This window comes from Simochromis diagramma, unplaced genomic scaffold, assembly GCF_900408965.1.
Source record: "Simochromis diagramma unplaced genomic scaffold, fSimDia1.1 OVJJ01000302.1, whole genome shotgun sequence".
In the NCBI taxonomy this organism is placed as follows: Eukaryota; Metazoa; Chordata; class Actinopteri; order Cichliformes; family Cichlidae; genus Simochromis; species Simochromis diagramma.
The window spans coordinates 12,187,682-12,205,985 of NW_024386792.1; the positions used below are offsets into that span (position 1 = coordinate 12,187,682).

At 39.8% G+C, this 18,304-nt stretch overlaps 1 protein-coding gene across 4 annotated transcripts in view; it reads left to right on the forward strand.

Moving 5' to 3' along the window:
• LOC120729097 (microtubule-associated serine/threonine-protein kinase 1-like) overlaps positions 1-18,304 on the forward strand; it is a 77,539-nt gene that overhangs the window by 46,253 nt on the left and 12,982 nt on the right. For all 4 annotated transcript variants that reach the window (XM_040024539.1, XM_040024537.1, XM_040024540.1 and 1 more), the window contains exons 7-19: positions 770-845; positions 3,665-3,874; positions 3,964-4,065; positions 7,314-7,446; positions 8,983-9,050; positions 9,153-9,229; positions 12,977-13,185; positions 14,015-14,153; positions 15,850-15,982; positions 16,950-17,115; positions 17,336-17,437; positions 17,901-18,023; positions 18,156-18,265. In XM_040024539.1, coding sequence (XP_039880473.1) covers positions 770-845; positions 3,665-3,874; positions 3,964-4,065; positions 7,314-7,446; positions 8,983-9,050; positions 9,153-9,229; positions 12,977-13,185; positions 14,015-14,153; positions 15,850-15,982; positions 16,950-17,115; positions 17,336-17,437; positions 17,901-18,023; positions 18,156-18,265 — 1,648 coding nt within the window. The remainder of the gene's footprint in view (positions 1-769; positions 846-3,664; positions 3,875-3,963; positions 4,066-7,313; positions 7,447-8,982; positions 9,051-9,152; positions 9,230-12,976; positions 13,186-14,014; positions 14,154-15,849; positions 15,983-16,949; positions 17,116-17,335; positions 17,438-17,900; positions 18,024-18,155; positions 18,266-18,304) is intronic.

Here is an 18,304-nt window from a genome sequence, read left to right on the forward strand (position 1 = left end):
AGTGAAGTAGAAGTACAAGTGCCTCAAACTGTAGCACACCACTGATGTCTCTGTACTTAGGGTTAGGGTATTTTCCACCACTGTTATTATATCAGTAGCGAGTCCAGCCTCCAGTGTGTTGAGCATCTCCAGGGTGCAGCAGCTTCTTTAATAGCTGAAGCCTCTGGTGTACACTCCCTGCAACCACACCTATTATAGCCTCCCCTCTGGATGCAACATGTCCTAACTACATCCGACACATCACTACTCATCAGTATTCAGTTTTCATATTAAGCTCCTCAGCAGTTCCTGGCCTAGATAAAATCAGCTCGCAGACTTTCCTTATTGTGTATATGTTCAATTATAATGTGTTTTCCCATAAAGGACTTTTTATCAGTTCCTTTTTCTTTACAGATGTGTAGATCAGCTCAGTTCCTGAGAAATAAAATCAACAAAGTAGACTTTTGCTGCCATATGTTGGTTTTGCTTACATCTTGTGAAAGGATATGCTGAACTTTCATGTTTACGTGCTTGTGACATCTTTGCCACGGTCAGGATGGAGGAGATGTAGGAAGGGACTGCGTCCATAATAGAAACGTGGCGTACTGAATTTCTGATCAGTTTATTAGCGTTATATACCAACAGGACAGACATGAGGGAGCGCGGTGAATATTTTCTCCGTTCAGGTGAAAAATACAGAATTGCTTCTCTTTGGGCTGCCTCCTCTCACTCTGTTCTGCTCAGTCGGTGCTGTATATTACACTCCTGCTCTCTGTTTGTCTGTTTTCAGCCCGGGGCGCTCACCATCCTGCTATGACAATGAAATAGTGATGATGAACCATGTCTACAAGGAGCGCTTCCCCAAGGTCAGGCTCGCACAACAAATACGCAAGTGTAAACTGTACCTCCACGCACACCTCAAAATACACACACACATGCGCGCACACACATACACAATATGCATACTGGCAACAGACATCTCTCAGCTACATTTAAAATATTTGTTATATTTCTTTTATCCAAAGTGAGTCACTATTTGCAAGAATCTGTTGTTTTAAGTAAGCAGCTGATGATCTAAAAGTGCTGGAGGGGCTGAACATGTAAACAAAACAAGAAGTAAAACAAAAAAAGCAGCAAAGCAGCTCCCTGGAATTTCAGACAGTGATAAAAGCTGCACTTATTTACTGTGATGATGTTAAAATAATTCAAAGGTAAAATGTTAAGTTCTAGTTCCAGAGGCAACAAATAACTGAGTTAAGGTCTTGTTAACCTGGTGTTGCTTTAAACAGATTTTGAGTATGAATATATAGAATTTATAGGCAGGGAGATGAATGGACACTGCAAGCTTTCTCCCTGAGCACACTTTGGTGACATGGTGAAGCTTGCCATCCCTCTTTTACACACTCCTGATGGACTGCAGAGACCAAAACATGGATGGCATATACACCAATTAAACTACTTGCTGCTACACCAACCAGCAGACCAGTGACTACTGACCAGGACCAGTTTGAGGTTCATGGCTGTGTTTAAAAATGCTTCAAAATGAATGACACACACCCTATTTTAAACCATTTCAAAACTAGAATTTAACATTTAATTATTTCAAAGTGTAGTGCGCACTCTGTGCCCATTTCTACTCATTTTCAGTTAGTACTGGATTCCACTTTCAGGGTTTTCTGCTGCCACAGATTCCCTAATGCACACTTCTCTTACAACAAGCAGGTATCTGTGTGCTTGGAACTTTAAACAATGCTCATCACTCTTTAGTTATTACATGGTTCATGGTAAGCTGTTAAAAGGTCATCCAAGTCCTTTAGCAGATCATAATTAAAAAGTCAATTAGATGTGTTTTAATGACTCTGAGACGTGTAAACATGACTCAGTGTCTCTGGGAGCCAACCATTTTGATGAACAGTGAAGTGTGTGCAAGGAAATCTTTCACATTGCAGGTGTCCTCAAACACCTGCCTACACACACACACACACGTACACACACAAATCATAATCCGGCTCATTCACAGTGATGCATTGTGAAGCAGCACGAGTCGTCCCACTCACAAATCCCAAGTTGGTGAATGCAGGTTTAATATTGCTGTATTTTTTTTTAATGTTACTGTAGGAGTAGTTATCATTTGCATACTTGAACAAGACTTGCAACAACTGTATAAAACTCAAGCACTGAGGAGAGGTTCCAGTTAATGAAACCTCTAGATCTCTCCCTGCTCTTCCCAAGAAACTATCTGTTTATATTTGGGCGAGTTAACCTGTCAGCTGAATAGAGCAGGGCAATATGACCAAAAATATTTATCACGATATACATTTGAAAATTTGCGATAACGATATAACTCACAATATAATTGACACTAGACAAAATACTTTACAACTCCACAACTTGCAAAAAAAAAAAAAACATCAATGTATTTTCACCTAAACAAGCAGCTGTTTTTTTTATTAAAGTTATCTAAAAATTTAGCAAAGTCGTACTAAAACATTTGACAGATTTTCGAGCGCCGTGTGCCACATAAAATTGTTTCGAGGTCAGTAAACACAACCAGAATTCATACATAAGGCACACGGGATTTTAAGGGGTGCTGTCGATTTTCAGAAAAATGCCGTATTTTCCAAAAAACACGGTAATAACGACGGCCCGCTAGCATGCTCTACCAAAAATAGTGCTTTGTTGTGTATCTGAGGGACGAAAGCTAAACCAGTTCCACACCACTGAAGTTGCAGCATTTTTATAAACCAATTCTGGTTCATCCGTTTCATTCAACGATCCGCTTTCGCCCTTCTCATTCTCCGTCGCCGCCATGATTTTTCCGCCATCTGCGTATGAAAACAAAGGCACTGCGCATGCGCGTTTTACTCATATTCTATCGCGATATTTCATTTTCTTATCGTTGCCCAACATTACACCGGTATTACCGTGAACGGTATGATATGGCCCAGCCCTACAGCTGAATTAATTATAATGACCATTAAATGAGCTTAAGTGTCTTTACTTATTAGAAAATAATAGTAGCATCCTTCCAGATAATTGTTTGCTTCACCATATATGAGTACTGGTAATTTCTGAAAATAAAATAGGCAGAAAAGGCACATTAATTCTCTAAAGTAGCACTTTACTGTGGCATAATTATAGCAAGCTGAAATACATACAGATTGGAAGCACAAAAATGCACTCAATATGAAGGTTGAAAAAGTGACAACAAATCAAGATAAGCCTTTATACACACAAGTTTGCAAAGTCTAATGTGGTTGTCGGTCTCCTCCTGAGGTTTGAGTTTTATGAATATGATGGAAATACTAAAAAGAATAACACAGTCAAAAGAGGTGCAATAGCAACCAAATGAACAAGGACCGAACACAGGGCGCATCACGTTGTGTTACATCACTTCACACATCACTTTCGTTGAGGTGCCTTAGCTGAGCTGAGTTTCTGCAGCCCGAGAAAGAAACATCCTAAAAAATCTTTTTTTTTCTGCAGGGGAATGAACAGTGAAGTGCAAAAAAACATCAAGGCCCTTCCACAAAGGCTTGTTCAGAAAACAATGAGTGTCGTGTCTAAAGTAGCACATTTATATAGAATGTGTGGAGCTGGCTGAGCACCGTATATTGAGATAAAGACAGGTGATCGTATTATCTTACACTCACTGACTATTAACCACTGTTGTGTCTCTAATCAGGCCACAGCTCAGATGGAAGAGAGGTTGGCAGACTTCATCCAGAACTACTCCCCAGAGAGTGTTCTGCCACTGGCTGACGGGGTTCTCAGCTTCATCCACCACCAGATAACCGAGCTAGCCAGAGACTGCCTGACCAAATCACGCGAGGGCGTCATTACCAGCGTTTACTTCTGTGAACTGCAGGAGAATCTGGAGAAGATGCTGCACGACGTGAGTTGTGTAGCAGGAATCTGATGTGATGTGCTTCCAAACCTCACTAACTGACCCTGTCTCTCCAAATTTCTGTCTTTCTTCATCAGGCCTACAAGCGCTCGGAGAGCTCGGAGCTCACCTTCGTCATCGAGCTTGTCAAAAAGCTCTTCATCATCATATCTCGTCCTGCCAGGCTGCTGGAGTGCTTGGTGAGTTCTGCCCTGCTTATCTGATTGTGGCTAAACTTTCAAACACATCGAGAATCCCGACTTTCTTTGTTTCTGGAGGCATTTTCTACCCCCATTGAGCTGCTCAAAGACACTCCCGTCCTCCCACATGGAAACGGAGGGTCGAATATGCTGAACTGGTACTACAGAATCTAAAAGTAGGGCAGAGTGTCGACTGTTCGTTCATTCTGAACTGATGAAACATAAGTGTGTCACTGCAGGAAGCTATGCTGCCACTCCAGTCAGGAAAGGTTCAAGTTTTGTTTAATCTTTTATGTTGCATCTGTTTTACCCGTATGTTATTAACAGAGAAAGACAAGACAGGATGTCTTCTTCATGTGTTTCACTTTTGCAACTTACAAGTATAAACAAGTAGTGTTTGCAGCAATAAAACTGTGGTGGAATAAAACTGTGAAAAAAGAACAGGATAAAGGTCCAAATTATACAGATAAAACTACAGCAATTCCGGTGTCTCTACACAGCATTAGGAGGCCAACATTTTGGCTACTAAGCCAGAGAAGATGTCTGTGGTAAGTTATTGCCAAATAGCAACAGACCTCAAACCAACTGATCTCAGACCATCCCCTGGGGTATCCCATTGCTACTGCCTTTTTCCCCGTTAACCCTGACATTTTTAAAGAAGTAAGATTTTTTTTTACACCTAAAAAAGAAAATCTGCATACAATTCCATCAAACATGGCAAACACCTCTGTCCCAGATTTTAGAGAATTCAGAAGTCATTTGAGCCTTTAAATTCCCTGCATTTCCTGTGTTGAATCTTGCATATTTGAATCTCAAACCAACTCTGCTTGATTTGTTTTTATTCTGTCATAACTTCAGCGCACACATAACACATTTATCACCAGTTGGTAATGAGATACAGGCCCAATCCAGTGGAACATGGAGATGAAATAAGCACGATTATAAAAGACAAGAAAGGCAATGCACAACACCTCTTAATCTTTGAATTCAGGTAGTTCAACCCCTATTGCCACAGGTGTATAAAATCAAGCCTTCAGGAACAACAGCCACTCTGCCATGAAATGTCTGACTACATAAAGTTAAAGTGCTGAGGTCCATAGTGTGAAAAGTCACAAATGCTCTGCTGCTTAAATAACTGCAGAGGTCCAAACCTCGTCTGTCATTAACATCAGCATAAAATACTGTGTATCAGGAGCTTCATTTGCCATAAAACTGCCAAATCAAACATACGCAGCTACAAGCTGTGGTGACCCTTGTGATAAGGGAGCAGTCAAATGTAGCTAGCTAACACGTTTTTAAAAGAAATACTGACATTGACCATCAGAGTACAAATAACTTCATCACGATGTGATTTAGTAGCATGTCATATTTTCCCCCTGTTAATTACATGTAAAAATTTGAAATTTTAGACATACCAGTAGCCAGATTGCCATGAATTTGTGATATTTTTTTAAACCAAGCCAGAAGATGTACCATTATTTGTTTCACACCTGTCTTCTCTTGACATGCCTTTGCTTGCATTTGGAAGTAGCTGCTACAATCCATTCTCTTGCTTCCCGTAAACGTTGCTTTACCTACAGCATTCTTAACACATGGGAGTGTATGAATGTTGAAACACACTGTATTATACATGGAGGTCATGGTTTTGTTCAAGCTGTGTCATTCAGCACATCAGTCATCCTCTGTTGCTGCAAATTGCATGATTATTGCTTTAGGATATTTTTCACTCTCGTTCTTCCCACCTCCTCAACTTGTCCGTTTTCACAACAGAACATCAAATCCAATCCAAGACGGAGCTGTGTCCTTGACATGCTGATTCATTAATTCAACAAAACTTATTTAGTAATAACAAGCCTCTCTGCATCCACAGGACACACCTGAATATCAGCTCCCTGATTGATGGTGTGGTCCCTCCTCCCAACCCCTCCCGGCTCATCTTTCTGTTGCCAAGGCGACCGTCAGAAAAGGTCGATAGGGTCAGGCAGGATGTGGAGGGGACTTTAGATCTTCACGGCCCGTGGGTTAGAGAGGAGAAGGCGCACACAGATGAAATGTTGTCCATGTCCAGAGAGTTCATTTAGCATTCAAGTCAGTCACAAGGTCTGATTTGGTGAAAATGTCACACAGTCAGAAGGCTGTTAGCTGAAGGAATATTATCCTCCAGCAGCGCAAACTATCAGAGAGCCAGGTTAATTCCCCATCTCCGTACTCCTTTTTTTTTTTTTTCCTCTAGTCGAAGGGAGCAGATATGAGAGAGAGCATGGAAAGAAATGATCCTGGCTGCCCCAGGCTTTCTAATCAAAACGTTACTCCACCAACAGCAATGAGACCGAATCCCATAAGACACCACAAAAGGCTGTATCATAGGAAAAAATGAACATTTTCAGAGAAAGCAATTTAAAGTTTGGAAGTGTATTAACACTGATTGTGTTTGTTTGACAGCCCTGTAACAGTGTTCGGTCATGAAATTGCTGCAGGTTGAACTAAAATCTAGTTTTATGATTATAAGTTGGATGTACTCTTAGAATTACTTACTGTTTATGTCACATGGCACAACATAACATCGTTTTCTTTATGCTCGACTAGTGTTAGCTGTTATCACATCCTTTTGTGACTCCACACTAGAACGTTGTGGTTCAGTAGCCGGCTGTTGAACTGGAAAAACGTAATCTGACACTCACTTTGTTATTGTGTTTTATCAACACACTACAGTTTGGATATTTTAAAGTATATAAAGAAGGATATTGGTTCGTGATTTTAATTGAAATAGAAACTATAGAAGTAGAAATAATACGAGGTAATAATTTAACTTATAGCTTTCACAGTGTAAATATTTGTTGGGTTTATCAGTTGAATCTGAATTAAATGTAGATTTTTGAGTGTTTAGTCTGGTGATTCTCAAAATTATGTGACCTTTCATGAAATATATAATCACTGGCCAGTTTTTAAGGTACACCTTGCTAGTGCCACATTGGGTGTCCTTTTGCCTTCAGGACTGCTTTAATTTTTCACATCACAGATTCAACAAATTGCTGGAAATATTTCACAGATTTTGATGATTGCAAACATAATTCATATTTTTCCACATGTTCAGAGAGGCTGTGATGATTTCAGTTGTCTTGTGTTGCACACGTCACCACTTCAGCAGTGGTCTTTGTATGTGAGATCATGTTAACTTAAGATGCATGTACAGTACGAGTGTTTTGTAGCTTTTCTTGACCCCTCCTTGTTTGTTGTTGGAATTATAGGAGTTCAACCCAGAAGAGTTTTATCACTTACTCGAAGCAGCAGAGGACCACGCCAAGGAGGGACAACTGATGAAGGCAGACATCCCTCGATATATTATCAGTCAGTTGGGACTGACCAGGGATCCACTGGAGGGTAAGAAATGGGAATAATAGGTTTCAGGTTTTATTCCAGAGGTGTATATATAATAGAAAATATGAAAACAAATGGAAGTGTAAAGTTTTTAATTTGCAAGAATGTTTTCCAACAGATGTTTGCTGGTTTCAGTTGTTTACTTTCACTCCCAGAGCTGGATAAGTAGATCAATACCACTTGTGTCTGAGTCCGGATTTGATTAACCTACTTCTCTATAAAAGCCGAATGCTGCTGGAAAGAGCTAGCCTGGTACTGTTCAAGGGGGGAAACTGAGCCACCAATACAACTGACTGTACAGATTAGCATGCTATGCCTGTTAATTTAGCAAGTTAGCATAAATAATGTAAGATTTTGGTGGGAGTTTTGTGCTATAACTCTCCAGTTCAGTGACTTCACATAATCTTAGTATTAAACTGATACAGTAGGAAATAGTGACACACTTTAACAGCTTGATGTTTTTGCTTTAGTATGTTAGTAAGATTTGGCAGCAGTAGTCGTTGCAAAAGTGCATTTCATTTAGCTAACGTGGCTTCTCACTTGTGTCTTTTCCTCTCATCCTATCTGCAAGCATGTGAGAGAAATCCACAGAAAAAATGTTTCATCTCTATTTTGGGTGGTGGCAGTATGAAGCTTTAAAAAGTGCCACTTTGAGATATTGATCAGCTTTTCTTTACGTCCATGATGAGGATATATTGAGATGAAGAGTCTGAGCTGCTTGGATCATTTGCTGTCTGGTGGTGCGGCTGCAGTTCTCTTTTTCATTCATCATCATGGCTCGAAATCAGCCCCCAAACTCACAGTTCACTATTCCCATCTGTTCAGCCACTCCCAGTCTAATCCATCAAGAGCTCGCATTAGCTGATGGGTTAAATGGCTCAGAATGACTCTTCACAATAAGCCACGGTGCTTTTATTTCAGAATTCATGAGAGATGTATCTGGTTATGTCTTTGTGAGTTAATCTCTTCTAACAATGTGCCTGCTGATATCTTGATCTTGCACTTTCTTTAGCACCTACATTGTCATGCATAGGCACACATGCACACCCACATAGCTGCTTACACTTTCGCACTCACATTTCTTTTCTTGGTTTCTCACACAGAAACAGTGTCAAACAGACACTGACAGAATATACAGTTTCCAGCTCAGTGACTTTTATCTTATATAAAGTTTAGAACCACAAAGGGGCTTTCAAAAGGTAATTATCATTCAATTATTTCAACAAAACAGTTGTGTAATCAGTGTATTCAAGCAGCTGTCACATACAAAAAATGCAAGAACACTGGAAATTAGCTGCCACTCCTCTGCCACTGTTCATGAGGGGAGTAAGAACAAAGTGAAGAGGAGGGAAATCTGAAAGAGAGAAGAAAAATTAATAGAAAGAAGCTGTTTTAATTCTCATATTTTACTTTGTGGGATTTGGTCTGTAGCGGTTGAGAGCTGCAGTTTTTCTAACTGCTCACAGCGGTGTGGGGGGCCTAGTGTCGCTTTTTATTGTCACTTCAGGTTTGTCTGTTAACTAACACGTGTCCCAACAGAAATCGTGGGCTTTGACAGCTACGACAGTGAGGGTCCGCACACTCCAGAGACCGATGACTCAGCAGAGGTGACGAGGAAACACGCATGCACAGACACAGGAAACAAATTACCTGTTTTGTTTTGTTTTTAACTTTGAATTATAATTGTAAAACTCTGGGGATTTCATCAGGGAAAAGGGAGAGCCATCAAGCCCCCAACTGAGGAAGACTTTCAGACCATAAAACTGATCAGCAATGGAGCCTATGGGTGAGTAATTGATTAATACGTCGCTGATCACACATAGAAACCTAATTGTATCCAATTTTTTTCTTGAGCTTTAAAACTAATCCAGTGGTTAAACTTGGTAAAGCTCATGAATCTAAAAACATTTATATTCGAGCTACAATACAGATATATAGTCTGTCTTTATGTCACACACAGGGCAACAGCATGAAGAATTTGGATCATGAAAACATCCAAGAAAGCTATTTATGAAGAGATTTCTAACAAGCTCTAACACAAACGGCAGAAAGATTGTCAAAGATCAAAGATCTAGAATTGGACTTGAATGTGTATAAAAAATATTTGTTCAGTCTAAATTGGAACTGGTCAAATCCATCAGGAGCAGTGCAACAAATATTTGAAACATTCTTTCAAAAGTGGATGCTGGTGCTGAGTTTACATGTTTGTCCCTCTGGAGCCATTAATTTGAAAAATTCATTAGCCAGTTAAGTTTTCAAAAATTTTCCACTCTGGTAACTTCCTGTTTTAAGACCGGATGTACATTTCCGGTAGCTTTATTTTGCGGTCAATCGCTATTGCGAAGATGGACTCCAAAATCATGGCCAAAATATGAAAACAGAAAGATTGCGTTAAGTTACAAAGAGCAGAAGGTGGGAACACTCACCATTGCTGTGTCATAAAAAAATCTAATTATCAGTTTTGACGTTTGAAGAGTGTAGATCGATTGGTTGTTTACATCACTCAACACAAGCAGAACTGCATTACAAAATGAGAAGACACATCGTCCACATTCAGAAGCACATCTCTGTATAGTGACAGTTCTAATGATTTAAACAGGCAAATGTTCAGCATTCAAACTACAGGCGAACATTAGTCAAAGCCAGATGTCTCCCCGTTATGTCGACATCAGCGTGCACAGTCAAGTACACACCTACACAGCACGTCAACAAATCGTGAAAAAAAGTCACAGGATCTAAAAAATGAATGAATGATTGCTGGTAAGGGTCTCGATATATCAGTATTTACGAAGGGTATGTTGTGACTTACCTTCAAAATATCGACAAGTCGATGAACATCATCTACAGATTTATTCGGTAAATGCCCAAGACGTCTTGAGAAATATAAATCGCCGCTTGATTCATCCATTTGGTTGACTTGTTTTGGAAAACCCGACCGTAAACAAGGCGCGAATATCACGCCGGAAACTAAGCGCTCTACACGAGTTTTCCCACCAGAAGTAGCATATGCTGAGGCGCACATAGCCTATTACAGAATTTCAAACTCTGGCTAAATTTCACCAGTTACACTCTTGACTTAAATGCTCAAGTATGGTGGACCCGAAAGGTCAAATGCACAACTTAAGAAAATACAACAAAGAGAAAACACGCAAAAGCACACAAAATAAAATAGAACATGATTAAAACACGACAGAACTAGAAAAATACAACTGAAGTATTTTTAGGGAGATAATAATGTGACGGACCAGCTGCGGATGTAACAAGCTAACACTACACGGCTAATAGCAAGCGTATCTACAGTGTTATATGAATCATGTGAATAAAAAAAAAACATTATCTTGCATCTTTTTCTTCTTCTTCTCACAAAACTGATGAAGACTTTTAAGCGTGTCTCGGTGCAGTCCTTTACATATTTTAGTTTTTGTAACCGCTGCAGTTGGTCCTTCAGATAAATGCCTCATTTCTGTTGTGTTTTGTGTGCTTATACAGCGTTTTTTCTATGCAGTCTTTTTCAAGTTGGAGTGTATTTTGAGCTTTCAGGGCCACCGTACCTTTGACTATAAATAACTGAAATTTATAACTTCAAAGCTTCTCAAGAGCTCATTTGTCTCAAGTAAAGCCGAGCATTTCACATGTGCTACATGTTACTTCAGTAGTCCGATGACAACTGCAGAGTGCTGTGCAGGTGGAGGCACTGCCTTTTCACCCATGTGATAGCGCTATGACACATACAACTCGGTTAGGACATTTAACATTCATCCGCTGACATTTTTTTCCTGTGCAATTTAATGAACTTCATGTATTTGATGCATGAAGTCTCCTTTATCTTTGGCTCAGCTCTCTCATGCTGGCACATCCGTCATCTTTTTTTTTAGCCTATTTTTTTTTAGCAGGCTACCACAGAGAGACAGATAACCATTTACTGTCACGCCAACAGCCACTTCAGAATCACCAGCTAACCTAACCTTTTGCTTTCACCTAGTACTCAAAGCACTTGTTACACTGCAAGCTGCATCCACAGACACTATTTTGTTCATGGACACATGAACAAAAATGTATGTGGGGTTCAGTTTCCTCCCAAATCCCTGATAGCAAGTTTTTAAAAAACCAAAAATGTTTCAGATTTCTACAAGTTGACTTCTAAATGGTTGAATATGCATGATTTAACAATAAGATCATTCAGAAAGCAAGACTAGTTTACTGTAGAAATTACATGTTCTTGCCTTTGTCAACAGCCATACTGAAAGTGGCCAAGATCTTGTGTTTTCAAATTGTTAATTGGCTTTATCAAACAAGTGATCATAAAACAGTTTATGTACCAGTTTTGGTACTTGTGTCCGCCTGTAAACGATTTCCCTATAATGTAATCTGCTGATATGTTGTTACTGCTGCAAAGCTGATAATGGTTTCTGTTCCGAAAAAAACAAAATCATAATGCCCTGGGTTCAGAAATTGAAGGTTGGTAATCACTAGATTTTCTATTAGCATAATGATCCCAATCATGCACCCAAATGAATCAACATTTAATAGAAAATGTTACTGGGACACGGTAGCAGTCACTGAAGTCCTCAGGATCCTGGGATGTAAAGAAGACAGTGGCAGTGTGAATACTAATATAAATACTAATGATAATACCGGAAATGTGAGCAGGAGCCAAAAATACCAACTAAAAGATGATGAAGCTTGGGAAAAACCCCTGAAAACTTGAGTTAGATCACAAAACAACAAAGGTACTTCTATTAATATTACCAAAAATAGAATTTGGTGATTGTAAATTTTTGTTTAGATAAAAATTATTAGCAAGGTTTTATGTATTTTTAGTGTTGATATATAATATTGTCTTGTAATGCCATGAGGGATGAAATATAATTGGCACGGCACAGGAAAAAAAAAAAGAAATAATAAATACAGACACTAAAAGCAGCGCTTAATCCTTCATTCTGTCACAGAGAATAATTAAAACGCACAGAGAGATTCAGATGGGATGTATTTTAAAATGCACATTTGACATGTTGTCAGGAATCGGGATTCTCAGGGATTCAATAATTTGAAAGAAAAGAAAATAATAATACATTTAAAATGCACTTCACAGCAAAGAGAGACAGCCAGTGGGGATGTAAACACACGAGTAACATATGGTCTCCTCTCCACCTTGACCGGGTCACATGCTGCTGCATGTTAAAGGCTGTCAAAAGCTGAGTAAGGTGGATCAGCGAAGAAAGAGTTGTACTTGGCAGGCCAGCATTATTCTACCATTATCTACCCATGAGAGAAAATGGGTTATTTTTCAGGTGTAGTTCAAAAACTCGGTTCAGGATCAAACAGAAAATGAAGATTACGAGCTCGGGGGTTGACATTTTGTGCTGGAGGTTTTCAAGTCTTAATATCCTCCTTGATGTGTCCACACCGCCACACTTTATTGAGCTCGTGTCTGAAAGGAGATGAAATATCCTCTGCAGTTTGTACCACCTGCTGTTTTCCTCAATACCTCATTTCTTCTGTTCTGTACTCTTCTGTCTCCCCTGCGTTGCAGCGCCGTCTACCTGGTGCGACACAGGGAGACACGTCAGCGTTTCGCCATGAAGAAGATCAACAAGCAGAATCTGATCCTGAGGAACCAGATCCAGCAGGCGTTTGTGGAGAGGGACATACTCACATTTGCGGAGAACCCCTTCGTCGTCTCCATGTTCTGCTCCTTCGAAACGCGACGACACCTCTGCATGGTCATGGAGTACGTTGAAGGTAAGGGGGTCGGCTGTGGTTTTTCACTAGATCTGAGTTCAAATTGATAAGATCGCATGAAGCTACTCTAAACACGTGCCTTGATTTCTTTTTTGTTGTGTGTTGGTCAAGTTTGTGCCTTGTGTGTAAAGTAACACATTTCCTCCCTGACTCTTTTACATCTGTGAAATAACCTCCAGCACATCAGGATACGCTTTTCACGCCACCTTTCCTTTGGATGCTGTAGCCATGGCCTTTTCTGTTTTATCTACATTTTTTTATTTTAATTTTCATTCAATTCCTGGACTTATTTTTTTTAAAATTGTGAATAAAAATTGCCACCTGAGCCTCTGGCTTCTAAACCGAAGGTCAAGCATTCAGGAAACGTGCAGTGAAGTATAATGTCTCAGTTACAAAAAAGGCCAGGGGAGTTTTACTGGCTCACGGCTAAAGCTCGACTCAGTTTTCCTTCTATTTGTGCTGAATTCTATTATTTTGTCAAGATCGCTGTTGATTCACAGACACACTGAGCTGTCAACGGTAGGTACGAATTTATGACTCATGTGTGATGGCAGTGCCAAATATGGATGGCACAAAAATTAATTAAAAACCCAAAAAATAGAAACATAAAAAGCAAATCGTTTTAGTAATTCAGAAAAGACTTCTAATGTTCTGGTGATAAAAACAACGAGTCACATTTAATGAATTTGTTCTCCCTAATCAGAGCATCAAAATATGTCTTTCTGGGGTTCATTTCATTTGTTTGAAAGTTTTAACACGTCGAGCATAGATTTATGTTATAACTACAAAATCACATTAACAGTAACGCGTGTTGTTTATGTGATTGCAGGTGGGGACTGTGCCACTTTGCTGAAGAACATCGGGGCTCTGCCTGTTGAGCTTGCGAGGATGTACTTTGCTGAAACTGTATTAGCCCTGGAGTATCTGCACAACTATGGGATCGTCCACAGAGACCTCAAACCCGACAAGTGAGTGTTTAAAATTTATATTATCAATCAATATATTATCAATCAATATAACCACTTGTTTAATTACACCTGTTCAAATATATTATTAGCCAATCATATGGCAGCAACCCAGTGCATTTTGGGTTGTAGACATAGTCAAGACAAACTACCAAAGTTCAAACAGAGCACCAGACCAGGAAAGAAAAGTGCTTTAAGTGACTCTGAATGTAGCATGTTTGTTATTTCCTGACAAGCTGATAAGCTGAGTATTTCACTAATTACTGAGATTTCCACACAAAACCATTTCAAGGGTTTACAAAGAGTGTTCAGAAGAGGCAAATTATCACGTGAGCGGCAGTTCTCTTGAAGAAAATGCTGCAGTTAGCACTATTGCTTCACTATAAGAAGGTCCTGGGTTGGATTCAATCAGATGACCTGGGCCTTTCTTCATATTCTCACTGTGCTTCTTTCTGTGCACTCAAGCTTCCTCCCCAACATTTAAAAGACATGCAAGGGGTTGGGTTAATAAGCAATTTCTGAATTTGCCATAGGAGTGAATGTGAGCTTGAATATTTGTCTGTCCCTCTGTGCTAGCCTTATGTTAGACTGATGGCCTGCACAGGGTGTACCTAGCCTTTTACCCTATGACAGCTCGAGCCCCCTGTGATCCTAAATCATAAAAGTGGATGGAGAGATGACTGAATGGATGATGATAATAATAATAATAGACATGGACCGAAGCCTAAGATAATGCAAAAACAAAACTCATCCAAGTTTTTCTTTAACAAACAGCCCTTGATAAAACTTTAAAAGTCAAAAGCCTGGATCGCTGATCGGGTGCATTCATTAATCGAATTGGCAGCTTGCACATCTGGAAAGGCACCATCAGTGCTGAAAGGTATACACAGATGTTAGAGCGGCACACGCTCCCATCCAAAGGTCTTTTTCTGGAACAGCCTTGTATATTTCAACAAGACAATCAAAACTGCAAACTGCATCGAGTGCAACAGCCTATTAAACAAGTCCAGCTGCTGAACTGGTCTGTGTCCAGTGTCCTCTGTCCTTTCACTAACTGGAAACCTAAAAATAATAATGAAACCAAAAATACAACAAAGAAGACCCCAGACTGAATCCTATATGGGAACAGGAGACATTCCTCTCCCAGAAGTTCAACAACGGATCTCCTCAGTTTCCCGACACGGCCGTGGCCATGGTATTTGTAATGCCTTATGTAATTTGTGTAATACACTGGGGTATTTATAATCAGAGGTATTTATATCTATTAGAACTATTTTGTCATGTTTTGTAACTTTGTAATATATTGCATCATTTAATTTACTTTAATTGGTTCGGTACTTACTGTGTCGGAGCTTCTCTGACTGCATATTTTCACATAATCAGAGCTTAATAAAGTATTCTGATCATGGCCCAGTCCCAACTTCTTTTTTTTCAACATGTTTAATGTATTTAATTTCCTCAGTTTAAGTATTTGATGTGTTTAATGTTTTCTATTGCAGATAAAATATGGGTTTATAAGATTTGCAAATCGCTGCATTCTGTTTTATTCAGATTTTACACAGCTCCTCAATTGCTGAGGGATTGGTTTGGATTGCTTTATGGCTTATAGGTGTATAAAAACTTCTGTTTTTGGTTTTGTTTGGGGGGGGGGGTTCAGGTCATTTGCCAGAATGAATGCCTGTTTTCTCTCTCCCTGTAGTCTCCTGATTACCTCCATGGGCCACATTAAGCTGACTGACTTTGGCTTGTCGAAGATGGGCCTAATGAGCCTCACCACCAACCTGTATGAGGGACACATTGAGAAAGATGCCAGGGAGTTTCTGGACAAGCAGGTACGGTACCCACGACCTCACACATTAAACATGTTAAAACACGAAGTACAGCATTTCAATGCAACATGGTAATAATTCATTTCACTTTTTAATTAGTAACTTTATGAAGGAGGTGCATGTCCACTTAGGGGCTAATTAGCTGAATCCCATTTTAAAAAATCCTTTTTTCAACCACGCATGCAAACCTGCCAAGTCATCTGGCAAAATCAATATTATCCGAACAAAGATGCTGCATTAGAATGCTTCCTGTTTAGTCTGAATAAGTGAATCATTAATGCCCTCCATCTCCATAACAATCCTGTTTTGCAATTACAGTAATTGTTTATACTCTGAATTAAACCAGTCATGAGCAGTCAGATTGGGCCGCGTGTCCTTTTCATCTTCTCAGTGGAAGCAAGCATCTGTGTTTCTGCCAGTAATCAGCTCACATCTGCAGAAACAGACTGCAGCTTTGTGGTGGAGATTATGGCGGAGAGAATTTCTCAGTCAGTCAGAACTCTTACTATTGGGCTGTCCTGATGTGTCTGATTTAATTTGTCCACAATTCTTGTTTTGGATAGTTCCCACTAGGTGTCACTCAGTATTGATGTACTGTTTGTTTATCCAGAACACTTCCATTACATCCACAGTCAGGGGTGTAATTTCCAGGGGGGTTAGGGGGGTTATGACCCTCCCAATAAAATTATTAATTATCTTGCATAGATAGGCTGTTGATTTTCTTTACTAATTTCAGTTATTACCAGCAAAATAGTTGCATGTTTAATCATCTAGGAATTTATCCAGATTTATTTATTTATTTAGACAGAGATCTTGACCCCCCCAATGTTCAGCACAAAGTTACGCCGATGTCCACAGTAGCAGCTTATTTTTATTAAGGATGATTAACTTGTCTTTCTTCCTCTTTCTCTCCTTTTCTCATTTTCTTTTTTCTTCCATTCCTCCAAATTGTCTCAATCATTGCTCACAGGTTTGCGGTACTCCAGAGTACATCGCTCCAGAAGTGATTCTCCGCCAAGGCTACGGGAAGCCGGTGGATTGGTGGGCCATGGGGATCATCCTCTATGAGTTCTTAGTGGGTTGTGTGCCTTTCTTTGGAGACACTCCTGAGGAGCTGTTTGGACAGGTCATCACAGGTGAGGAAACTGTGATAAACCTATGTTGCTACTATGTTTTAAACGCCTTCTCAAACTGCAAAGATTATAAGTGGTTAATGATAAGTGTACTAAGACTTAAAGCCTTCTGTAAAGGTTAGAAACCAAAGATTTAGAATTCTGTTCCAGAAACTAAGTATGTTTTTTTTTTTCTTTATTATTATTCTGACCTTTTTCTCTCTGTTTCTTGTGCCTCTGGCAGATGACATAGTTTGGCCAGATGGTGATGAGGCCCTGCCTGCAGATGCCCAATCCCTCATCTCTGCCCTGTTACAGACCAACCCTCTGGTCAGGCTCGGTACAGGTACTGGTTTGCTCTTTCACTTGATATCTGATTTGACATGTGCAGCTATTTGCAACAAGAATAAGAATGCAAAGTAACATTAAAAGGAACAGGTGCAATATAAAACAAAAGTATTTTGGGTCTTGTTTCTTTTTGTGCCCACAGAATATGAAGCTAAAGCTAGCCACTGGCTAGCTTAGCTGAAAGACAGATAAAGCCACCTAAAACAAGCTGTGGCTTTAAGAGAGCACAATAATTCTTCACCTCTTGACACAGACAGGAAAGCTGTTTCTCCCCTGTCCACCTGTAACTTTCTGGCACAAGCGTTTATATAATGCATAAAAAAGTATCATAAAAAATCTTATCATATCCACTTGGCATTCTGCAATATATTTTACATTTGTTCTTGAAAGACTATTCATCTCATTCATCTTTATTTTTGGATGAGGGTAACAATTAATGCTGTTTGCACCCCCACCACCAGGGGGCGCATTTGAGGTAAAGCAGCACTCCTTCTTCAGTGAGCTGGACTGGAACAGTTTGCTGAGACAGAAGGCAGAGTTCATCCCTCACCTGGAGTCAGAGGAGGACACAAGCTACTTTGATAGTACGTGTGTCTGGATTTATGTGAAATGACATTAATATTAGGTTCATGGGTTATTTAAGGATGTTCTGACACAACCCCAGCCGGAAAATCACATTTTATCTTCTCTGCCTCTCTCTCTCTCGTGTCTGCCAGCTCGCTCCGATCGTTATCACCACATCAATACGTACGACGAGGATGACACCAATGACGATGAGCCAGTGGAGATCAGACAGTTCTCATCCTGCTCTCCTCGCTTCAGCAAGGTCTGACTTTGCCTCTCACTTTTTTTAATCTCTGTCTCA